At 41.2% G+C, this 25,758-nt stretch overlaps 2 protein-coding genes across 4 annotated transcripts in view; one reads left to right on the top strand and one right to left on the bottom strand.

The window, feature by feature from the left end:
* Nucleotides 1-6,862: 6,862 nt before the first annotated feature.
* ghsra (growth hormone secretagogue receptor a) lies at nucleotides 6,863-9,468 on the bottom strand. Its single transcript, XM_041813187.1, has 2 exons — nucleotides 8,637-9,468; nucleotides 6,863-7,176 (listed from the first exon to the last, which is right to left on the bottom strand). The coding sequence occupies exons 1-2, from the start codon at nucleotides 9,466-9,468 to the stop codon at nucleotides 6,863-6,865; spliced, it is 1,146 nt and encodes a 381-aa protein (XP_041669121.1).
* Nucleotides 9,469-14,217: 4,749 nt separating this feature from the next.
* Nucleotides 14,218-25,758, top strand: part of pld1a (phospholipase D1a) — a 63,912-nt gene continuing 52,371 nt past the window's right edge. For 2 of the 3 annotated variants that reach the window (XM_041812408.1, XM_041812410.1), the window contains exon 1: nucleotides 16,471-16,644. The gene's annotated coding sequence lies outside the window, so the exon portion shown is untranslated. Of the gene's footprint in view, nucleotides 14,248-16,470; nucleotides 16,645-25,758 lie in introns of those variants that run through there. The other variant, XM_041812409.1, reaches the window with a different exon arrangement.

Genomic DNA, 25,758 nt, shown 5'->3' on the forward strand with positions numbered 1-25,758 from the left:
GCCATTATTGAGGCCTGCAAACATCCAGAAACACCTCAGATTTGCCAGGGAGCACAAACACTGGACTGTTGATGACTGGAAGAAGGTACTCTGGACGAACGAAGTCCAAGTTTGAACTCTTCGGTCAACATCGTCGTGTTTATGTCCGCAGAAAAGCTGGAGAACGTTTTGATGCCAGATGCACTGGACCCACAGTGAAACACGGTGGAGATTCCATTGTGGTATGGGGTTCCATCTGTGGATACGGCGTGGGCAAATGAGTGAAAATAGACGGTATCGTGAACAAGAACGTCTACCTCAACATCTTAGTGCATCATGGAATCCCTTCTGGACTGAATCTGATTGGTGGTGGGTTCATATACCAACAAGACAATGACCCCAAGCATACTTCAAAGTTGTATATTTGCCAAATAAATAACAATAACATTTTTAATTTTAAACAAGTTTTTGAAAGATTTCTAAAATATTTATGTTTTCTCATTTTAATGACAGGTGTTATAATAAATTTATTCAGCACTGTATGTTTAAAAAGAAAATGTTTCCCCAAAGATAATTAGGAAATTCCTTGAGAAAAACTAAATAAAATTAAATGTGCACTTACAGTGATGCACTTTACAAACATTTGTTTTGTCCTTTCTCTTTGTTCATTCATGTTTTCTTCCATTTAGGGTCCAAGCTGCAGCATTTTTCATCAAAAACACTTGGTCATGGTTGAATGTCATCAGACATCTGGGGTGCAATTGGTTGACAAGGAGGTGGTGGTGGGTCCTGACTCTAGACCAGTTGAGAACCACTGCTCTAGAGAATGAATGCATATAAGGCTTTTACAGCTGCAACAGGGTAGGGTGCCCCAACTTTTTTGCGCCAGCAGGTTCCATATTTGATTACTGGCTTTTGCCTTCAGTTTCATGTGAAAAGACTCAAGGTGCACAGCTGATAAGCTGAGTTGAATCCTGGCTTGGCTGATGTCCTCTTTGGCCTATGTATTCTGTTTTTTTCCCTATGATTTCAATTATTAGCAGATTAGCTGCTATCAAAGTTAACATCGATGTCCTTTCATTCTGAGACATAGAACAAAGATTCAGCCTCACAGAGCTGCCAGCATGGCTGGTGACTCTGCGGTGGGTAAATTGATGCCTCCTGCTGGATTTTGTGCCACCATCAGAAGAAGGCTCCAGAAATATCTCTATAATAAAAGTCCTGATGTTGACCCAGCAGAGCCCCTCTGGCATTCTGCAGCCCCACAGGCTCCCAAACAATAATGTGTCAATATGACGTCTGCACAGAGCAAGACGCCTGTGGAACTTTCTCAACACTTAAAGTCCATCTGCACCAAATAAAGTCCATCTGCTTTAGAGGGGTGCTCATTCAGACGCTTCTGTCTCTGCATCATTTCTGCTGAGATTCCTGCATGTGCAGCTGCACAACAGTGCTGCATAGATAGAAATAGGAGTGAATTTCTCTTCCATTTCATCCTCCACCTCCTTCTCTCTAAAGGTAATTTATTCTGTCCTGCACAGCCCACATCTAAATAAACTAGCATGATGTCTGACTCATTAATCAAACCTCTATCTCTCACCTTTTGTTTTATTGTCTATTTCAAAAGCACATTATTTTCAAGAGGGACCTCTTGTCCTCATCTCTGCTGTTGTTTTACACCTCTCCTTCTCCTCACCTAACATCCACCCACAAACCATCTTCTTTGAGATCCCATCCTAGCTTTTATTGAACAAACTCACTTCCTCCATTATTTCTGATTTTTATTCATCCACAGAGGTAGCTCACACTCACACCTGTGTTTTCCTGAACATTTTGTCCTCCTCTGGTCCTGCAGACAGGGTTTTGATCAGGTACCTCAGGGGGGGACTGAGGGGTCCTTTGAAGCCATCATAGGCTAAAGAGCGATGCTGTTCCTGTGGACACAAAATTGACACACTAGCTGAGATGACAGACAACCCACTGCTGTGTCCCCGAGTTAAGATTACCCCGTACTGAGAGACATTATGCAATCAGTGAGGCATGGTCACATCAGTAGAGTTCAGGGTCTGCTAAAGTGTCTGTTTTGTTTCCTGGTAATCTTTCAGGGCTTTTTGTCAACGTTGTAACATCAACTCTGACTGACTGTATGATTAATTTACATCATAGACTACGTTAAAAGGTATTAAGTCTACTCAACAAAGAAGTATTTACTGTAACGCCTCATTAAAACAAAACTAAATGCGAGACCCCTTTTGGCTGTCTTTTACTGGCTGCATGAATGCAGAGCTCCTATTGGCCCTAAAATAGCAGTGCTACGATTGGCTGTTCAATAACAGCACTCCTAAAGGACATATGAATGCAGCTGTCCTGATTTCTGTGTGAAAGTGGCCCCTCTGCTTTTATAAGCTGTATGAAGCAGTGCTTTTATTGGCTGTTTTAGAGAAACATTTCTATTGGCTGTATGAATGCAGCCCTCCTATTGGCTGTATGAAAGCAGTACTCCTGCAGATGCAGACCTTGTATTTGCTTTTTGAAAGCAGTCTTCCTTTTGGTTGTATAAACCAGTGCTTCTATTGACTGTTTAAGAGCAGTGTTCCTATTGGCTGTATAAAAGCAGCACTTGTTTTGGCTGTATGAGTGCAGCGCTGTTATTGGCTGTGTGTTTCAATGCTCCTATAGACTGTTTATCATTCAGTCATGGATGTTTTGTAAAATGCAGTGAAGTATGATTATTCTATGATCTTTGGCGCCCACTAAGAGGTGCTCGGACCCCATGTTGGGAACCACTGCCATAAAAGGCTGGGGAGTGAAATGATTTACACCTCAGAAGTGTAAGGCACTTGGACTTGCTGATTAAGCAGCAGTGCTTGAAAAGTCACAGCTTTGATGTAATAAATAATTTGGATTTTGGATCCTTGCAGTGTGTGAGCCACTGTCTTGTTTGTGTCTCAGTAGCCTCATAGAGGCATAAGGTTAGAATTCTCTGAAATATTATGAGTAAAATTGGTTTCTAATTTACAAAAAAGTCATGTTACCACCTTTTATGTTTATTTTGGACTTAAATAAATCCTTAAACTATCAGCACATGTGTCTGACAATCTTTCAGAGGGATGTGCTTCAGATATCATTGACAGAAGGACAGAAAAAGAGTGAGTTTTCCTTCATTTTTTACTTCAACAAGACTTTATCATCAACAAATACATCACAGACATTTTCAAAATTAACAAAATATTTGTCATTACTTTACATCCCGTAGGTTAACATCATGTAAGGACATCAGTATTTACAGTCAGGAACATTAATAACCAGAGATAATACATTCATCGTAGCATGAAGGCCATGTTTGGAGCATCAGTGGAGGCTGCTGCTGAGATTTAAAACCATCTGAGAGAACAGCTCTGAGAATTACAACACATCTATGTACAAGTAAAAGCAAGCAAACAATATCACTTAAATCACACTTATTGTCCAAATGGGTACATAATACATTCAATAAAGTCAAATCAGATGGATGACACAGTGTTATACCTGAGGCATGTCATTCTATGAACCATGACCATCATACATGGTTTTACCACGGGGCAAAAGTAGGATATAGTCAATATAAGTCTGCATCAGATATGAGGTATAAAGTTAAAGTTACTTTTAATGATTAATGCATGATCAATGTAGGTAAAGGGCCAGGTGTGAATAAAACGCATCTAAATAGATCATGATTATCCAAAGACGTCCCTAAGGAGGATCCTGGCCCTCAAAAGCAAAGTCCAAGCCCCTCAAAAAGCCCAAAAATGTTTTCATATCAAGCAGATTGTAGTTACATTAAACCAATGAATTTGTGGATTTCTGTGTGGTAAAATGTCTTGCAGTAAATATTTTTTTTTTGTTTTTTTTTTTGCAGAAAAGTATATGTTGCACCAATTGTGGGCATCTTTAAAAGTTTAAAAGTCCAACCTTGCTGAGGGATGTGTTAAAATATAACGATATGTTGAATTGTGATGCTTCTCTAAAAGCTTACAAAGAGCTCTTTGCTATTTGAATATCTTTACTTCACATTTGGGTATGTCCTGGGTTTTTACATGACAAGAGATGCTCCAAATTACTTTGTTCACCTACAACTGCCTTAAGTTTAATGTTATTCTCTTTGTCTCCCCTGTGTGCCCTGGAGTATCACATTATATTTCCTTTATGAATAATTTCATATCTCAGGGTCTGCCCTCAAATGCTCAAGGCCTACCATCGTTCAGAGCATCACTGAGGGAAGGAGCATCCAAACCACAAGGCTTATCATGAGGGGGGCCTCAAGGTTCAGTGCTTAATCCCCTTCTTTTCTCGATATGCACAACCTCATTTTGTGCAACCATCCACTCCCATGCCTTCTCTTATGACTGCTATGCAGACGATACCCAGCTGTTCCTATCCTTTCTACCACATGACACAATCGTCTCAGCTCAGATCTCACCCTGGCTTACTGATGTTTCTACAGTTATGTAGGAACAATCTTTGCTTATGTTGGACAAAAGCGTCTGCTAAATGACATCGTGACGGGATAGGGCCTCACATTAGTCCCTGACTGGGACTCCTCATTGCTAAAACCACTCCTGTACACCTCGCCTATCTACAGACATCAAACCAGAGAAGCAGAATCAGACACCAAAATATGTATTTAACAAATCTATTTGACTCATCCACAGTTGCATAAGTTGTCATAAACTCAATATCATAACATCCCTGTGGTAACCTTCCTCGGCAGAGCAATGGGGTGGCTTACAGGGCTTAAGCCCCAGATATCTTCTCAAAAGCCCCTGATGCTTTCTAAAACGCCCAGGATGTTAACTTAAAAGCCCCAGATTTTTTCTAAATAGTCTCAGATGTTTTCTAAAAAGCCCCAGATGTTCTCTTAAAAGCTCCGTATGTTTTCTTAAAAGTCCCAGATGTTCTCTTAAAAGCAGAGGATGTTTTCTCAAAAGCTTTAATGCTGGTGAAAGTTTTTTTCCCTCTGTGTTATGATCAATAAATGCAATAAGAAACTTTTTTGTATACAAATGGACATGGAAATGTCATTCTTGAAAGCAACTACACTTACACTGCAATACTAAAAATTAGTCTAAACAAATTCTGTAATTTTGAAAATATATCTAAATCAAGAACCTTGCATTTTGCTTTATATGCTATTTTTTTAAATGAATAGTGCCAACTGTAAACTTTTAGCCTTGCAAAGCAAATAGATTGGCCAGACTCCATTCCTGTCATCAGGCAAATCCATCTTGCAAAGCTCTGATCTGTGACGTTCGTGCCAAACAAAAATCCGGTTGGTCCAATAACCATCATTTGAGGAAACATGGTGCCAGCTACAGATGGGGTTAAGTTGTACTGTGACGCAATAGCAATGGCTGCCACTAGTGCAGCAATTAGCTTGGATGTAGCTACAGTATAGCTACAGTTTTATCAGAACTGGGCTTCATTTCTTTATCCAAAGAAGAGCAAAGAACCGCAGTGAAAGCTTTTCATGACAGAAGAGGTGCTTTTGCATTTCTGCAGACCTGCATGAGTTTGCGATTGGGGTTGAATTGTACTGTAAGTGGGTGTATATGATGGTTGCTGCCAGGGTAGTGATTGGCTTGGATGTAGCTTTAGAAAAGTGGCAGTTTATTCAGACATCAACCTCATTTCTTAATTAAAACAAATGCAAAGAGCCTCACTAAAGGCTCCTCTTAGCAGAGAACATGTTTTGCACTTTCCCTGATAGGATTCGGCATGAGTTTTAGCCACCAACACGCTCCACTGTTAAAATGCTATTGTAGCCTGTAGAGCTCAGGTTAGCACTGGAGCTGTGCATATCTAATGCCTCATTTTGTCACTCTGGTTGGCCCTTCCTGAATGTGACAGACAGAATGTTTATCCAGTCACCTTCTGAGAATTTTATTGAAAGTCTTGCCGATCCTAGATGCTTTGTAAGGGAGGTTGCCTACATGAATGTGAAATATCTCCATGCAGTTATGAAACAGGTTAGTAGAGTGACAATGACTTTGAGAACAGCTGCATTTAAAAGAAATGTTGTTGGCTGTAAAGGATGCTTTTTTAAGATGGACCCTTCAATTCTCCTGAGGCCTCAGATCTCAAACATTTCAACTCAGCTCAACCCCTGCCTCCTCATGTTTATTTTCTAAAGATAATAAAGGGCATTACGCGTGATTTTTTGACACAAGTCACGACAAAATCAGACACAATGACACGTATTGAGAATGTTGGCATCCACCCCCCGCATTGGCCCTTTGCGGCAGCATAGCATGGACTTAGATTTCCAAGATACAGGGCATTGAGCACAGACACTTTCTCCCTCACACTCATGCACACACAAACCCCCACTCACTAAATCACACAGGCGCACACACACTTCCCCCTCCCCCTCTAAAAGAGTACAGAGAAGTGCCACAAAGCTCTACAGTGCTTTCTTTGTCATCCAGAATGTAAATACAATATAAGGCATTGAATGTATCGATGGTATATATAAATGTGTGTGCTTTTCATGAGCGTGCACACCCTTGCTCTTCTGAGTTTTTTTATACAAGTGGATCGATGCATTGTTTAAGGAGGCTGTTGTTCATTTTGCACGTCATCATTGGTCCTTCTCTGAGAATTGAAGAGACTGAAAAATGTTACTTGCTGAGATTATCCAGCTGTAAAAGTTCAGGGGGAATTGAAAATCAATTGATGCATGCTGTTAAGTAGAAGAAACACTTGCAGTGCTGTTTTCGGTCCCCTCATTTCCAGACACTGCAAGTGCCTCACGTGTAAAGCACGTTGTGTCATCTTCCTGGCAAATAAGTGTTTTTTTTTTTTTTTTTTTTTTTGTCTGGGTTGTGCATGACCAGCACTCAAACGTTCAATAACTGACTGTTGATTCCGTCCAGCCGTTCGAGCCGTCTCCCTTCAAGGTGCTGGCTGTGCGTCCTCGTTGAGGCTGGGTGTCTGCGAGGCCAAAGAGGCGCGCTGCAGCTCCCCTGTACTTCCAGGACATGGTGTTGTAGAGGATGGGATTGATGGCGGCGCTTAGGTAGAAGAGAACCACAGATACGAAACTGCAGTACTCAGACAACACGGACAGCAGAGGGGAGGGGGCGTCCAAGGAACGAAACTGCAGGTAGCGACCCACGTGGAACGGCAGCCAGCATAAGACGAAAGCTAGGACGACCACCACTGCAAGAGGAAGAGGAGGAGGGAGATGAAGAAGCGAAAGTGGGACGGCAAAGGAAGAGAGAACGTAGTGGTTAGAATAGGGGTATTAAGGAATGTATCCTCTTCATCTATATGTTTGATTTGTCTTTTAATAAGAGCTGTTAAGACTAACCTTTTTAATCCCAATAAATTAAAGGCATATTTCGGTATTTTGAAGTTGAGTTATATGAGGTATGTGACAGTAGTGGGATTAGCCTCATGTGATTTCAGTGAGCATTGCTCTTTTATGAAGGACTCGCTGGTTATATCAGCCAGGAAGCTAGACTATACAGTGTAATAGATGGGCACAACTTCTCCCTGAATTTTTGCACGTTTTTAGTAAAAATGGACCACAAAAAATGTTGGCTCAAGGGCCTCCCTTAGCTGGCCAGCCAAGGTCAAAGTGTGGTGTCTATGTATGAACATCTCACTCTCCATCCCTGCTTGCTTCCCCTCCTCCATCATATTCATCATCTCACTCTCTGTCTCTGCTTTCTTCTCCTCCATCATCCTTATCTTTTCACTCTCTGTTTCTGCTTGATTCTTCTTCATCATCCTCATCTTCTCGCTCTCTGTCCCTGCTTTCTTCTCCTCGATCTTATTCATCATCTTCACCCTCTGTCCCTGCTTTCTTCTCCTGCATCATCCTCATCTTCTCGCTCTCTGTCCCTGCTTTCTTCTCCTCGATCTTATTCATCATCTTCACCCTCTGTCCCTGCTTGCTTCTCCTTCATCATCCTCATCTTCTCACCCTCTGTCCTTGTGTTCTTCTCCTTCATCATCCTCATCATCTCACTCTCTGTCCCTGCTTGATTCTTCTTCATCATCCTTCTCATCTCGCTTTCTGTCCCTGCTTTCTTCTCCTCAATTCTCTTCATCTTCTCGCTCTCTGTCACTGTTTGCTTCTTCTCCATCATCATCTTCTCGCCCTCTGTCCCTGCTTTCTTCTCCTCCATCTTTTTCATCTTTTCACTCTCTGCCCCTGTTTTCTTTATTTTACTCTATAAGATACTACTGCTCCTGAACATCTCATTTTACTTTAAAAAAAAAAAATCCTCACATACAGATCAGTGGATAAGTCAAAAGTCAGCAAGCATTTACCTTTCACTGTTCCTTCATTTCCCTTTCAATCCATAACAAGTTACCTTTTCCGTGGTTAAATTCATGTCATAATCTTTAATCTATCAAAAAGCATGTCTTTATCCAAACAGGAAGTCAATTGCCATTAGTTTCTGACAATTTTAAAATGTGATCCAAAGGATGCGATTAACTACAGAAATTCTGAGATTTATTGCAATTAGAAATATATCTGTTTACATCCCTACTTTTAAATATTATAAACAGAAATTAGATGTAGTTAACTGATAAATTCATGTTCACTGCTTGATGACAAATATGAAACTTGAAATGTTTTGCGTAATTTACGCGCTCTCCAAACTTACCCAGCATCTTGATGGTCTGTCTGTTGCTCTTGTCCCTGTGTGCCACGCGAGAGTTTATGTTCGTCTCCCTGTGTCTCTGCCACAGCCTGCGGCCTATAAGGCTGTAGAGTACCGTGAGGCAAAACACTGGCATGAAGAAGAAAACCGAGCTCAACCACACCATGGCCCCCATCAGCCCTGACTCCACTGCGTAATGCGTCATCTTACACTCTCGTGTGTCCCCGTCCTCCAGGGTTGAACCAGTCTCATTCATCCCTGGCACACCCATTGTGTCACGCTCCACTCCCACCATGACAAACACAGGCCCCGCGCTCAGAAGGGACACTGTCCACAGGAGGAGAATAAGTCCACGCACTCGCCTTTTGGTCACCACGGCCTTGGCGCGCAGCGGGAAACAGATCGCCAGGTAGCGCTCCACGGACAGAGCAGTGATGCTGAGGATGGTGGAGTAGGTGCACGACTCTGACACGAACTGAAACAGCTTACAGAGCGCGTCACCAAAGCGCCAAGGCCTGTATCTCCACATCCGGTACAGGTCCAGGGGCATGCAGAGGAAGATGAGCAGGTCTGAGACGGCCATGCTGCACAGGTACAAGTTAGTAGTAGTGCGCATGTCTCGGTATTTGCTCACCACCAAAATAGTCATGACATTTCCGGCAACACCGACCAGAAAGAGCAGCGTGCAAGCGATGGTGATGACAGTGAGGAGAGGGATGGAGTAGTAGTTGAGAGGAGGAAGGCCGAAGTCAGCGTCCCATGTGGCATTGTGGGTCTCCTCCCAGCTGCAGTTACTATGGGAGAGGCACTGCGACCGATTGGGCCAAGAGGGCATGCTAGCGGTTATTCACGGGGCAGAGACACCCCAGGTTTGGGACTCTATAAGCCCCTTTGCACTCCTTTTTACTCTCATCATCTGGAGTTTACCTGTAGAGTTAACTGGCAAAGGTCGGCAGCCGTGCGTAAAACCAAAATCCTTGCGCGCCAATGAGATCCCAGAGTGGAAAGACGGTTCTCACCAGCAACAGATTGTTAGTGGGATCCAAAAAGACAATCAACGGCTACTATTTTAGCTGTTGCAAAACAATCTGATTGGAAATGTGAGCGCTAAACATCACCCATGTGTATTCCAAGCAAAGTCAATACAGCAGGGAAAAGACAAACTGGCGAAGACATCTGTTCTCCAAAAATAGGGGAAAAAAGGGCAAGCAATCTCAGGAATCCTTTCTAATAGTGAAGAATAGTTTTCTCCTTGTTGGATAAAAAAAGGAATCCCTCATGCGTAAAGGAGTCCAAAAGAGTTCAGTGGAGAAGAAAAGAGCAGTGGGTCTGTTGACAACTTGCAAAGTGCAGCATGCAGAGGTGAGTCAGAGGCAGGGTCGTTATGATGCTGCAGCAGCGTCAACATCCTCAGGTTCAATTCAGCCAAAGACAAACGGGTTAACAACAACCACAGTGAAAACAACCACCGTGTGAAAAAACGGAGTCAGTTTTATCAAAGCCACAATGACCACGAAGCTACGATGTGGTGTCAACATAGTCACTGAAGTAAGACTCCTGTGGGTTTAAGTTGAATAAAGTTGTTCAGACATCCGACTCTGCTGCTCCAGTGCTGGTGCACATTCCTGCTATGGGTCCAGACTCCCAGTGCGCAAAGCATCACACAGCCCACATGTGAAGTTGCGCTGTTCCGGAGAGGCTGGTGTGCAACGAGGCCAGTGCTGCACCGCCACCTACAGGTGCATTTAGGGCAGTGGTGACTGGGAGTTCTGTCTACTTGTTTGAGAAAACAAAAGAATCTCTAGATGAGGACAAAATCATAACATTACACCAGCTCTGAGGGTCTTAAAATAGACTGTCATACATACATTCAGAAAATATTTAGACCCATCCCCACTTTTTTCAATTTTCTCATGTTGCAGCCTGGTGTTAAAGAAAAACAAACAAACAAACAAAAATGTATTTTCATTAATCTACACACAGTACCCCATCATGACATAGTATAAACAGAGTTTTAGAAATTTTGCATATAAAGTAAAAATAAAAGCTGAAATCTCACACTGACATAAGTATTCAGACCCTTTTTGACAACACTGTAAATGCAGCTTAGGCTCCTCCCATTTCTCTGGATTTGCTGAGAGGTTTCTACACCTTGATTGGAGTCAACCTGTGCCAAATTAAACTGATCGGACATGATTTGGAAAGACATGTGCCTCTCTTGAGAAGGCCTCACATCTGACAATGCATATCAGAACCAAAACCAAGCCATGAGGTCAGAGGAACGGCCTGCAGAGCTCAGAGACACACTGTAAACCCAGACTTTATGTCTAATTAAAAGATTTGATTACAATGTACATAAAATATCTAAATTTGATTGCATTACTATAAAATGCTAAGTATATGCTACTAATTTGTAGACATAATTAAATGTGTGAATAAATTTAAGTTAAATGCCCTTAAAATACCAAGTTTTAGTCAGAACCACGCCTCTTTAACTCCTTTGCATTGTGGTCTTCAGTGTTGGAGTTGTTTGACAGTGTTGATCCCATCAACTCTGCAGAGAGTCGTGATTTAAGCCCCGCCCACTCTTGTTTCAAAATTTGAATAAATTTCCCATGATGCCCTCATGCGGAGTATTTATATGTGTTTGAGATGTTCTGAGTTGTTTTTGGATGTGTTTAGATGATGCCTATTGTACACTAACCATTGCTTGGAGTCCTTTGCTCATGTTTTTAGTGGATTGTTCAAGATTTTTAAATTTTTAAACTTTTCACCATGAGTGAAATTGTTTGCGGGGTAAGTGAGAAGTTGGAGAACTACGTTTACATAGCTTAGGTATTAAATTTAACACTGTGGGAGTAGAATTAACACTGACATAGAGCTGATTTGTTATTACAGAAGGATAGATAACCAACACAACTAGGGGCGTTTGACTTTGTAAGAGATTTAAAGTTAAATCAACATGGCATTTAGTTTGTTGTACTTAAAAGCACAAGTTAAATTCACTCAAGTTTTGATTATACATTACTTAACTCTTTTAAGGTAACCGGTTTCCTCAATTTTTAAAACTAAATTCAACTCATCCAGGCCAGGGGCGGTTTTAGTGACTTGGAGGCCCCAGGCAAAGACTAGTGTGAGCCCCCCCCAATATGACTCACCTCAACTTCTTTGATGACCACCATATAAACGTGATTCAACAGAAGCAGTACAGTGGGCAGTGCTCCACTAATAACACATTTAACTTCATTCAGTGTAAGAATATCTGCATTATAACCAACATATGTTAGGTTAAGTATTAGTGAATAGTTGGTTAAATCAAGCCGGACAAACTGCACCCACCTTAGAGAATAAAAAATGCACAAACTCGTGGCTTTTGTTCATCATTTTCTGAAGTTCATGTACTCTCCTGTTCTTAGGGTTTCATGTTTTCAGGTACAATATCTTAGTAAGTGTATCTGGTCCAAGGTTCCATTAAGAACCTAATGCAGTTAATTTGTGTTTCTGCTTCAAATCAGCTGTATTACGTGGGTTTTATTATGTTATTTAGAGAAAAATACAATAGGCTCTATTTTCAGCTATTTTTTCATTGAATCATACTGTACTGTAGGAAAACAGGGGTGTCAAACTCACTTTGGGTCGGGGGCTGGATGGGCCATCTCCATGCGTAATCATGGATGAGCTTTGCCAAGATCAAACATGCCGACCTCACTTGTCCTAGGACACATCCAGACTAGGATTGAATGTTCAGTTACTGAGTCATTTTCACCGTTAGGAGAATTTCTACCATTTAATGAGAGCTGGAGTTAAATATGCCACAGGATTTATACATGATGTTCTGTTTAAATTAAAGTATTTAAGACCACAAGTTCACTTCTTAATGACATAAAATAAGATCTTATGTAAATAAAATTGGGTTATATTATTCTGGCATTACAGATTTGTTTTAATATAAGATGAAATCAGGCTGGAGATTGAACTAAGTCGCTCACCAAAGCGTGATGCGATGTATGCGTTTGTGGTTGAGGGACAATAACGCAGAGAAAGTGTTTGTTATCCTGAGAGCAGCTGTTTTAATCACACTCAGGGGAAGAACTTTGGTACTACAAGGCAAAATCCTCTGTCTGACATTTGTTAAGACCCTTGTGCAAGAAACTAGTCAGAGGTGTGGAGACAAGACTCACTGAGAGAGTAGAGGTGATGCTGCAGCTGCGCTCCTCACAGCTCTAAATGCTAAACAATGAATAATTTTCTTTGACCTGGGGAGTGGCAAAAACGTAAGTGAGCTACAATTGTAGGAAAACAAACCTAGGCAAATTCTTGAGGCCCCCCTTATGGACGAGGCCCCAGGCAATTGCCTACCTTTGCCTAATGGTAAAACTGCTTATGATCCGGGCTTACAGTGCAGGACTGTTGACAGGCACAGATCTGGGGAAGGCTACAAAAAAAATCTCAGAAGAACGGAAGAACCAGGACTCTTCCAAAAGCTGGTCACCCAGCCAGTCTGGGCAAATCAAGGGGGATGGGCCTGAGAACGAGAGATGACCAAGGACCTGATGGTGACTCTGACTGAACTCTAGATACATGTGTGGAGACAGAAGGACAACTGTTACTGCAGGCCTCCTCTGATCTGGGCTTTATGGTGGAACAGAAGCCTCTCCTCAGTGCAAAACACAAGAAAACACGCATGCAAGAGTCTCTGGTCTGATAAAACCAAGGTTTACCTATGCAGCTTCAATGCAAAGCTTTATGTCAGGAGGAACCCAGGCTCTGCTCACCACCTGCCTGATGCCATCCCAACAGTGAAGCATGGTGGTGGCAGCATCATGCTGTGGGGGTGTTTTCCAGCAGCAGGGACTGGGAGACACTGCTCGGGAGCAAGTGTCTGAATCAAGGAGCTCTAAGGCATCTGTACCTCCGCTGATGTAATGAATGTAAGTCATTTTATCCACTCTGGACATTTAGATATGTTAATCAATGACAGGATACTGTAAAATTCCATTAGCTAGCAGGAGCTGTTGCTAATACTGCCAGCTAGCCTGACCAGCAAAAGTAAACTAATTGTAACGTTAAATTCATCTATTTTTTATGTCATTTCTCATAATTAATTTATTAATTTTTTATCAAAAAGGTATTTGTCTCAAGGTAAGATATCATAAAAAGCTAGTCTTGATCAGTTTTGAGCTTATAAAGCTTTACTGATCTTTACAGGGCGTTGGCTGGGAGGAACTGATTATTATCACTGATATAGTTCTTGCTTTCTCTGACTCTAGAGAATAATAATATCATCGTAAATATGACTGATATTGGCATTTTGAGGCAATTCCAACCATTTTGTGACAGCTAGCTATAGGCTTTTGTATAAGTGTGGATATAATAAACATTGTGATGTTTATTCCTATTTTTACCACTCTGATGTGATACTCATGCTTTTGTTATCTCTCTGCCCTTTGTGCTGTGTTTACCAGGAGATGCCATTATGTTTATGACCACTGAATCATGATGTGAGAGAGGCAGAGACCAGGAGAGATTATAAACAAGAAAGGAAGAGAGAGACAAGGAAGAATTGAAGAGAGACAGCTGTGTCTTTTGAGACCTTTTAAACCCAGTCTATCAGGTATGTATCAGTCTATGGTCATTTATGTCTATATTAGTCCAGGTTGTGATTTATGTGAAGTAGTGGTGGTTTATGCATGTGAATGGTACTTTGATTATTAGTCCCATCTTGTGAAACATTAACCGACTGATATTGGATTTTTGCTCTAAACAACTGTGATAATAATAGCTAAAACAGGAGCTCAAACTTTCATCCTGCTTAAACATCAAGAGCTTTCACTTTTTAAAAAGAGTATCTTCACTGTTATTTTGGAGTTAACTGAGATTTTTCTGTTCACTCTGTATAGCTCAGTGTCATATATGAAGCAGGAGCTGTCTCGTATGCTTCCTGCTGCTCATTTCCATGTTTGGTCTTTTTATGACTTTACAGCTGTGCTTCCTGCACATGCAATACACTTCACCACTTTAACTCTCCTGCCTTATTTGCCCGTGCTTTGTCTTGTGCGTAAATATCTGAAGTGTGCTGTTAAAACTTGGTGCTTTGGGTGTCATTTAGTCTGAAATCACGCTCACAGGGTGTGGTGGAAGACAACGGGGTAAAGTCCCTTCCATTCAGACGCACATTCAGTGCATTCAGAAAGTATTCAGACCCCCTTCATGTTTTCAGGTTTGTTATGCTGCGGCCTGCAATTACAGTCTTGAGCCTTTTTGAATATGACCCAATAAGCTTTGCACATCTGGACTGGGGGATTTTCCGACATTCCTTCTGCAAATCCTCTCAAGCTCAGTCAGCTTGGATGGGGACCGTTGGTAGACAGCCATTATCTGGTCTCTCTGGAGATGTTTGATAGGGTTCAAGTCAAGGCTCTGGCTGGGTCACACTAGGTTATTCACAGTTGTCCCTGAGCCACTGAGAGTCCTTCAGGTGCTTTTTTTTTGCAAACTCCAAGCAGGCTTTCATGTGTTTTGCACTGAGGAGAGACTTCCATTTAGCCACTCTGCCATAAAGCCCAGATCTATGGAGAGCTGCAATGATGGTTGTCCTTCCAACTTTACACAGGATCTCTGGAGCTCAGTCAGAGTGATTCCCCTGATTGGAAGAGTCCTGGTTATGCCAAACTTCTTCCATTTGAGAATTATGAGAGCCACTGTGCTCTTGGGAACCATGTAGCCTTCCCCAGATGTGTGCCTGTCAACAATCCTGTCTCTGAGCTCTGCAGCCAGTTCTTTTGGCTTGGTTTTATCTCTTGTATACATAGTCAGCTGTGAGGCCTTCTATTAACCTTGCAAAGCAGATGGATACACCTATTTCCTTGTTTCTCACTGGCAAATCCATCTTGCAAACGATTTGGGCCCTGTTAGAGAGTGACAGGACCAATCAGCGACTAGGGGCAGTTCTTTCAGGCACGTGCGGAGTCTGGTGGAATTCATCTGGCGTGTCAGGTTAGCCTTCTACATAATGATGAATGAATTTCCAAATTATGCCCAATCAATTTAACTTATTGAGTGCAGGTTAATGAGAGAAAAAATGAATCAAACAAACTGTAGCATCAGGCTGCAACATAACAAAATTGAAAAAAAAGTGAAGGGGGTCTGAATATTTTCTGAATGATCTGCATTTCCCAGCCAAGGCACAAGTGAGATTTCTTGTTATAAGAGGTGCAATATATCCTTTACCCACTAGATGGAGTAAGAGATCTGTTTTGAGTCAGCAGAGGGACCCTGTGGCTCTGTGTCATCAAAAAACTGACAAAATATGATCACTAAAAGTGCTACACTTCATAGAAAGCTCCCTAAATTGTTCCAATAGCATACCTTAAACTGGTTTATATGAGAATACTCATACATCTATGTCCAAATCCCCAGTATTTTTTCATTACCTTTGGCTTGGTTAAATTTGCATGCACAAAAACCCTTGTTTTTGCCATTGCTGTTGAAGTTTTTAACTGTTTTGTGCTTCTGCAAATCATTGAAGAGTATAAAATGCACTGATTTGGATAGATGTAGATGTATGGGAGCAATCAAGTTGCACCGGTTTATTTGAACAAGACAAAACCAAGAAGAAAAGTGTGAAATGATGAGATAGTAACAGGACCAGTATCAGTACTTTCTCCCTAGAGGACTCCTCCTACTCCACTAGAATCCTGAGCTTCTTTTTCCTCCAATGGCAGGACTCTGTGGGCAGAACCTGCTCCTCTGATTGGTGCAGAGTTTCACAGCTCCCTCCCTCCCTTTCTGAGGACTTGGAGAGAGTTCACTGTTAGTTTTTTCTCAGCTACACTCACTGAGTTGCAGAGGAGGACTAAGCTGTCTGTGGCTGCTGCTTGGACACTTCACTGCCTGCCCAGGCTGGAGTGGGTTTTTTGTTTGTTTCTGTGTTAGCATTGTCGGCCATTCAACTGAGCTGAGAAGTGGATCGAGGGGACTGAGCAACATGTGGGCTCCAAATAGAGGGCAGGTTGGTAATGTCTCCCCTCTCTCCCTCTCTGTCTCTATTTCTCTCTGAATCTGCTCTGGTCTATTTGTGTCCCTGGCGTAGGGGAGATATGTGTCACTGTGGCACTCCTTTGGATCACAGAAGAATAGGCAGTGTGTTTGACCCTTTTGCTTCTTTGTGTTTGTGCACAAACCCTGTATTAAAGGTGTTAAGGTGGAGCTGTGTCCTGCCATGGTGAAAAGATGAGTGTTTTTGCTCAGAAAGTCAGTGCTTAAGTTGTGCTTTTGTGCACTTTTTATCAATGAAAGGCTGCAGTAAGTCCTGTGCTACTCCACAGGTGTGTGATCTGCTGTGCCCCCTCCCTCACACCCCTTTGTGAAAGTTAGTCCCTGCAGCTGGAATGTCATGCAAAGCCTGGAGATATTTTGCCTCTCTTTCTCATGCCGACCCCTCCTCTACATGCTCCCCTCCTCCCCTCCTGTCATCTTCTGTTGTCTTTGCAGCTGATACACATGACACTGACCTCTGGCATTCAGTAGTCTTCCTCTTGCAGACCAGTGACCTCATTACTTTTCTGTTGTGGTGCAGTCAACTCTTTGACTGTCATGTGTCAGGCTGTATCGACCTGTTTCATGTGGTGAGAGTTTCCTTGTCTTGTTCAATCATTAATCCAGAAGTTGGAGTCCACTACAATTTCTCTACTGGAGAGAAATTAAATTTATGTAACAGTTTTCTTCTCTGCTGCCTGTGTGCCTCATCTGCTTGGGAAATATTGAAAGGATCTGGAATATTTTTAGCCCAGCAGGCAGGTTGAGTGCTGCAAATTTGTTCCAGATGTGGACTACTGTTTCATATGCTTGCTCAAGATGTTGGGAAGCCATAAACCCTGTTTTAAAGTTTTCATTTGTGCTTAAATGGTAGTCATGGCATTGTACAACAGACTTGGTGCTTTTCATAAAAAAGGTCCATATCTAGTCTTGAATTGTTGTCATGCATGCTCTTAACTCATAAAAAATTGCAGACATGTTTTGGGATGTGAATGCGAATGGATTTGTCAAGCTGACTTTACTTTAAAAAGGTACAAATCCACATTTTTTTTTTTTTTTTAGTTAATTTTTTTTGGTCCCCGCAGGATGGCTGTGGTTCAGAAGGAGAGCCAAAGTTAAATATTGGTATCAGCATAACCATTTTTGACAATATTGCAGCTGTTATATTGGCAGTGTAAATCACCAGTTGGCCTTAAATATTGGCAAAAATGTACAACTGTACAATCAGGTGTAGATTCTTTGCAGATGACATCACACAGTGGCTGAGAACTCCATTTGGGGGGCAAGTAGTGATTTCTGCATAGAGAAATGCTGCCAAAAAGACCATGTTTTGAGCTGTTTATGACCATGCTAAGTGTTTAAGGTACAAAAATAAAATAATTTTTACTTCTCAAGCCACCTTTGTGTCCCAAAAGTAACAAAATATTCAAACAAAAAAGTTCAGTAGCAGTCAAAAATTGAGAACTCTGTCCAATTGTGGATCAAATAAAGAAAGAATATAGGAAAGAAAAATGGTGATCAAAGAGAGCTGGCTTAGGCGTCTCACATTAAAGGGACATTTTGTAAAACAGGTTCGCTCATGAACAGCACATCATTACTCGGGTGCTTTTCCTACAAGGTTTATTCAGTTTATAGTGTATCACCGTTTCAATTAAAAGCATGTTTATGACTGAATGAGGATTTTTTTTTATTTGTTAAAGGGGCTCAGCTAGCCTCTTGGCTCGGCATAAGACTTTTCTTGACGCCTTCATCCGGCTAGACAAGGCTAAGGTCTGCAGGACTGAACAATTTGCTGAATTGCCATGCCAGGTAAATCTACTAAACTGTGGGGGAAAAAACCTTTTTGTAGCGTTAGGGATCGTACTCAATATGTGTAGGTATTTTCTGTTGATAAATGCAGCATACAGATCCATTTAGAGCTGTCAAGTACTAACTTTCCTCTGTTCCTATTCACCCCCCTTACAGCTGTCACCAACTTCCTGCCCCCCATCAAGCTTTTGGGATCACATGATTGTGAACAACCTACATGTGTTGCCTAAAATGCCATATAGTTAAGAAGGCCCACTCTAAGCCCTGAACATTTTGAATGAAGCCCCAAAAATAAAACAACTATCAGACTGTCTACTTCCTCGCTCCTCCCTCAGATCTTCATGACTCAGCCTCTATGTGCTCTGGAGACTCTCGGTGTTTATTATGATAAAAAACAGTTTGAATAAGTCTGCATTGGTATTGGTGAGAACATCGGCCTATCAGATATCAGCAAAAACCCAACATTGTGCATCCCTACTTTGATGCCCAGCTCTTGCAGTAAAATGCTGTAGCGTCATTGGGCAAGTCACTTTACCCCAGTCTGCTGCCACTGCAGCGCCAGTGCCATGTGTATGAATAGGAATGAATGGATTAGCCTATACTGGTGGACTCTTTACACAGCAGTCTGTTCTATCTGTGTGGATGGATGTGAATGAGTAAGCGCTCTGAGCAGTCAGACAACAAGCAAAGCACAAAATAAGCTTAAGAGAATTTACCCTCTACAAATTGGCACCTTTTTCCCTTGTTTTGATTGTCTTGGATGTGCATGTGAGGTGCTGGTTTTCCTGAAAATGTTGGGAAAATTCAGGAATTTTGTACATGTGTGCACAAAAACAGCTAAACTTTCCACCCTTGATTTTATTTGGACTTTTTCCCGACCGTCTTCTTGTAAAACTCCTGCATGAAATCGAAGTAAGCCGATTTGTGAATGCATTCGGAAACAGTCTGATATATTCCCTGTGAGTATACAAGGGGGATGACAGTTTATCTGGTGCAATGTTAGTGTCAGACTAGCATGTCGTCCATCATCTTGGATATCTACTGTGTCATTTTAAATTGTGTGCTCTCTCTGTGGATGTCCATCCCCTCTGACTAGCAGGACAACCTCACACTATGAGGGACATGTGGAAGAGCAGCTCTCTGATTAGATTCTCCTGAAGTTTTCTAGAAGTTTCAGCAGCGCATGTGTGAGAACAGTGGTATTTTCTTCAATAATATATATATATTTTTGTAACAGGTGTAGCAGCAGAATGTGTAGTTTTAAAGCCAGGGACAAGAACAAAGCTCTCCTGTAGACTGTGGACAATAATAGAGGTGAGAAGCAGAAGAGATTTATTCACATAGTGAAAACTGTCACAGTGCCATTTGGCACTCTGACCATCGTTCAAACTTAGATTTTCCGAGGATCTAACTCATCTATTTTTAATCAGAGTGTCTTATTGTCTCATTTAAGTCTTATGTATCATCAGTGGTAAAGCAGATTATTTATGTTTGAGATTATGAGTGCAGGTTTGGTTGACAGAGGTTATAAAATTTCTGCATGCACAGCAGAATCAGTGAGGGTAGATCTGCTTTTGTGCTCACTTGATGTAAAACTAGAATTTTTGTTACTCTAGATTATCTACAGAATACAATGTTTAAATTTATTCATTTATTCTAAGGTTTTTTGGGGGGGCTTTTGCCTTCATTTTGATAGGACAACTAAAGAGAGAAAGGAAAATATGAGCAGAGAGAGTGGTGGAAGACACGCACCAAGCAGTCCTAATCCCAAAACCAGTACAGTATGTCAAGGACTATAGCCTCCATATTTGTGTGTCTACTCTACCAATGTAACTAAACTGCTGCTGACTACACTCATGCTTTTAAATAGCAGCCTCACTAAATGATATGTATCATGATGCATGTTGATTTGGGATAATAGATGCCCTAAAAACATGTCACTAAATTAACCATATCAGCTTGCATCTATTGTAGAGGATAACAGAAGAAGTATAGTTGAAAGTTTCCTACACTTTGAAACATTCAAATTTCAGATCCTCATAGATCCAAGTCAAATTTAAATGGTCTATTTTACTATCACTTAGCTATTAATAAATCTTTCTGTTGTTTCTGTTGCTGTTGTTTCTGTTTTTTTTTAATATTATTTTGTGGTTCCACACTACTATAAGCCCACTTTCATTAGCAAGAATGACTTTTTGCTTTACTTTTGCATAAAACAGCACCACCGCTTCTTTAATGAACCGACAAGAGGGGATTAAACAGCGCTATTCTCAGTCTGAAGCAGCTGCCTCAGCCTTCATTACCAGTGCTGGTGTCGGCTCATTAAGCTGTTATCGTGTGACGATGAAGACTTGTGTTGCAGCAGTGTTTTACCTTGTTTGCTGCACAGCTTGCATGACTCACATCGAACTCCTGACTTTCTGGTGTTTGAAGAAACTCCAAATATTCCAGTATCTTTGCTTTTAGTCTTGCAATCACCACTCTTTCTCTCAACACAGTGGCGTATTTAAATATGACATACTTCTCATTAATCTCTGCTTGCATTAATACTGACCAAGCTACTACAGCTGCCAGCAAAGCTTAAGCTTCTCCACCCCAGCCTCCTCCTTTATTACATATAGCTTGTTGCACCCTCATGCTACCATGGATTAATTAATTTAATTGTATTGAGTACACAATATCATAAATGTATCAATCCATATGGGTGTTTCGATATGCACTCCCTGTAAAGTCAAAGCATGTTGCTTTACTAACCCAGGGACCATCTTTTGAGCAGAGCTTTCTCCTCCAAGTAAAACTGTATATCCATTTTGCAATAAAATGGTAAAATGTATGTTCCTGACTAGAGATGTTCCAATACCATTTATTCCTTCCCAATACCATTTCTGATACCAAGTTGTAGGGTACTGGCCAACACTGAGTACCGATCTGACACCTGTATGACCTTTCTGAACTGACTGTGCAGACTGACAGCACCGGTCTGGAAGGCATTTTAACGATCACATTCAGAGGAAAAATGTCACGCAGCCGCAATTCTTTGCTGCTGCAGTGGGTCCTTTGGTTTTTCTTTGCCGCTCTGAAAATGGTAGCTTGTACATGCAGTGTTTTCTGGCAGTGAAGAAGAATTGATTTCTGGGTAGCGCTAACATTTAGCATGGCTAATCAAAGCCAAATATAAAGTTAAACCAAACGGTATCGGATCGGTGCATAAACTCATGTACTCGCTGATACCAAACTTTCTTAGAGTAATCAATCCATTAAAATGACAAGCTAAGCAACAACAAAGTGCCTCATATCGGTGGACTAGACCCTCTGTTTAAGTTGTAAGAAAAAAATTATAATTTGCTAGTTATGATTGAAACTGGTATTGTGACTACCTTACCTTAAGGATAGCCTGTTGTAGACAGACATTATTTTTGGAGGGATAAAAGTAGAAGAAAATGGAGTTTCAGCTAAAATTCATTAAAATTGAGTGTGATGATTCCTCAGCGGTGGTGAAGCCTGAGCATCTTCACAGCCACCAGTCCAACCCCAGATGGTAGTTTTGGTGAATTCACCACTGCAGTCATCAGCTCATATGTCATTTATACTTTCTGCTCTGCTGCTGTAATCATGGCATCTTGGAGTCTCACGAGTGCTGAGTACAGAAGTTATACTTTGGTAATTTCCAGGCTCTGACTTGGTTGCCTTGGTAGGCCTGAGTCAGGCTTGGCTGTCAGTCAAACAGCGAGAGAGAGAGCTGTAACAGCTCCATCACTCGGTCAGTACAATGATGCCTTGTTTTACCGCCAGCAGAACGCCACTGTGGCGACGATGATGATTTTCTCCCTCTCCTTTTTTGGCATTGACTGTATGTCTTGCTTTCTTTGCCTATGTGACCATCCCCGACCCCCCTCTCCGTGGTGTGAAGGATTAGATAATAGGCAGCTTTAGTGTGGGCAGAGAGAGAGGTGTCACAGACCTCTCTTGTTGCTTCTCTCTCCCTCCATCTTCTCTCTCTCTCTCTCTTTGTACCATCTGCGCTGTGTGGAGCTTGGCACTGGACGATCTGTGAATGCTGAGCTAGGTTTATTATGTCTCAGATGTATGCATGCACCGTATGTATGTTTGTGGGTGGGCATGCATTAACAGCGGTGGTGACTTTTTATGCAGATGATGTGGTCTTGTATGATTGATGAGCTTAAACATTTACTTAAAAATGCCAAAATGTCTATTGCACATCCAGGAATAGATGATGCATGTCACAGTTTTTTCTAACACTGGTTAATCAGTGACAGCACCTCTGCTGATGTTGACATAGACATCCAGTCCGCCTTCACTCTTCTCCTCGATTATTTGACACTTTTTTTGTCTCGTCTTGCGAGCAAACTGAACATAGAGGGACAAAAGTGTGAGCTAGTTAAAAATAACTGTGTAACTGATGTAAGAGGGGATATTTAAGGATAGTTTTACATGCCTACATAGATAACACCTGTTTGATTATTAAAGAAGCTATGAGTAATCAAATTGACTAATAGCCACTCATTATGTTACACCATTAAAGATGAAACTGTAAAATCCTCTTTAACAAAGTTAAATAGATACAATGCTTTCCTTTAACCCCTTTTGTCAAAAAAATACCAACCTGGTCAAAAACACTTGGGATCAAAAGGACCAGGTAAATTTAAAAGCTCTGTCATCAAGTAGTTTTGACCAAAAATGATGTCCACAAATCTTCAGATGTTCCGTTTCTGCAGAAGAGCATCTGTTTTGGTCAATTGTTGGGAGTCTTCAGGCAGTCAGAAATGGTGTTAGTCATTCAGAGAGAATTGGTGGAGTCTTTTTGATGGTGGACCAAGTTATTCGCGTCATAGCATAATTCCATAAGTCATATTTTAAGGTTTTCAGAAAAATAAGGCCCAATAAATCTGCAGTGTTAGGAGAGTAGAGTTACGCACAAAAATGTCCTCTGCAATTACACTGTGAGGCTAATGAAACATTCCTTAACATTCCTTTAAAAATTTCCCCTAAAATTCCATAAAAAGTCATGAAAAATTTCAAGCAAATACACCCCAAAACAGTGGTTTTCCACTGGTGGGTTGAGACCCAAAAGTGGGGGTGTGAAGCTTTTTTTCAGTGGGTCGCAAATTTTGGTGAGGAAAACAAAGAGTAAGGCATTCTTCATACAGAAGCCCTAAGTGGACAAAGGACAAAGGGTAAATTTGTACATGTATTTCTAAAGTTTCCTATGATTATGAGTCAATTTCAGTCTTGAACCTTCCTCTTACTTATCTCCTTTTCTTGGAGAAGAAAGCTGTTTTTAAAGATAACAGGAAAATTTCTAAAAAATGTACCAAATTTCCATGCTGTCTCTGGAGAATGAGGTAAATGAGATGCCTGTTACTAAGGATGTGCTTTTAAACATGTTTGTTTTTCTTGTCTCTTTGCTCAAAATGTTTGTCAATGTATGTTTGTTTTTTTGTATTTAGGGTCCAGAGAACCACTGTCCTTTAACAGCCAAAGAAACTCCCTGAAATATCCACGAATAGTATGCCCCCCCCCCCAACACACACACACACAAAATTCACAATCAAACTCCCAAAAATATACAAATAAAATTCTCAAATGTACATGAAAATGCCTACAGTTTTTACCTTATGACTTCAAACTCCAATCTGTTCATCGTTGAGGGTTCAAGTCTTGTTCGCACCATTTTTGGACTTTAGCCTGGTAGCTGGAGACGTTCCAGTTCATTTCCCAAGGACTGTTGAAGTTCCTTCAAGCAAGGCACTGAACCCCCAACAGCTCCCAGCAGTGCGTCAGCGAGAGCAGCGAAGCCATCACTCCGACATCTCTCCTTTAGTGCATGTCCATGGGGATCCTGTTTGTGCATGTTTGCATGTAAACTCAGCCTGTGTGTGTGTAGTGAGTTCAACAATGGAGAGTAAACTGTGACTGTCCCTGCAGGGGTAAGCTGATAACCATGGCTGTGGGGTAGGTGCCAGCTGAAGTAAGTTATGGTATGTAGCAATAATTTGTTGGAATAATTGTTGCTGTGGATAATTCATTTTACTGTAAAGGAAATGCACTGTGCAATTTAAGCTATAAGATAAGGTTTTACCCTTTTGTCCAACAGGGGGCACCAAAAATGACACAAACCTAAAATTCTATACAGGAGCTTTAAAAATCTAATAATGAGAGATTATTGTTGCAGCGAGTGTAATTGAGAATGTCACAGGGTTTCTCCCGTAGAAATGGCATGCAATTCTTTGCTGGAAAGAGAAAAAAAAAATAGGCACCTGTTACTAATTTTCATCACTAATACAAGCTGTGCTAACACAGCTGTTTCTTCAGTTTTCCTAAGTCACATCCTTCAAGATCATGCTCATTAGAAACAGACGAAGAAAGGGAGATGAGTTTGAAACAATGTGGGGTGAATGGAAACATAAATACTCAGCCCCGTGAGGACGCTGACTCTGTTTCCCTGGTCAGTTATTAGGGTTTGGTTTAGGTTCCTCACAGCGAGAGTAACTCAGCCCCCAGCAGTAACAACTGCAGTGGAAACTTCCCACCTTTCAGACTGTTCATGAATCACCATTACCCAGCATGCTTTTCTGCTTTTGTGTTAGAATGTGCGGCTTAGACCAGGACCGAAATGTTTTCATTGAATATTGTGGCCTTTTCTCATTCTCAAAGCTGGCTCTGAGATACTCTGTAGGGAATTATTTACATCACATTTTCAGAATCTCGGCTGCAAAACACAGCAAAGAAACTGGTGGCTGTAGATTGTTTTGTCCCAGTTGATGCCCCCAGTCTGACCTTGTCTTCCCCTCACTCGTCCTTGCACCGCTCCAGGAACGGGGCTGATAACAGGATGAGCTAATATTCCTGTTATGTAACTTATTAAAAATCTCAGACTTTTCCTACTGCTAAATTCCCCTCCAGTTATCTCAAAGAAGATAAATGTCTTTGAGAGCTGATTGAGTCAACCTGAATGCATTATTGATAGTAGATTAACCCAAAGTGATTATTAAACTTTTGGTACCACTCTGTAATATGCACCAATTTAATATTAACTAATGTTTTATTGATATGGTCCAGCTTATAAAGGAGGACATATTTGGGCTTCCAGGTTGATTAGTCATTTATAGTCCAGTGTTTTTATTAATCACTGAGTCTACTGTTTTAAAGATTGATTAGGTGGTGCTATGAATGACCGAGGCCGTGCCATTTTAAAACAGGCCATCAGAAAACATCAGTCAGTAGGATTGTTGATTTATCCTTGATTATTTAAACTTTT

The sequence above is a fragment of the Cheilinus undulatus genome, linkage group 18 (assembly GCF_018320785.1).
Source record: "Cheilinus undulatus linkage group 18, ASM1832078v1, whole genome shotgun sequence".
NCBI classification, from domain to species: domain Eukaryota; kingdom Metazoa; phylum Chordata; class Actinopteri; order Labriformes; family Labridae; genus Cheilinus; species Cheilinus undulatus.

Bases quoted from the DNA above. Each gene is read 5' to 3' on its own strand.
- ghsra (XM_041813187.1), bottom strand. From the start codon at position 9,468: ATGCCCTCTTGGCCCAATCGGTCGCAGTGCCTCTCCCATAGTAACTGC. The intron at 7,177-8,636 runs GTAAGTTTGGAG...TTCCTCTTGCAG, and splicing joins ACAGACCATCAAGATGCTGG to TGGTGGTCGTCCTAGCTTTC.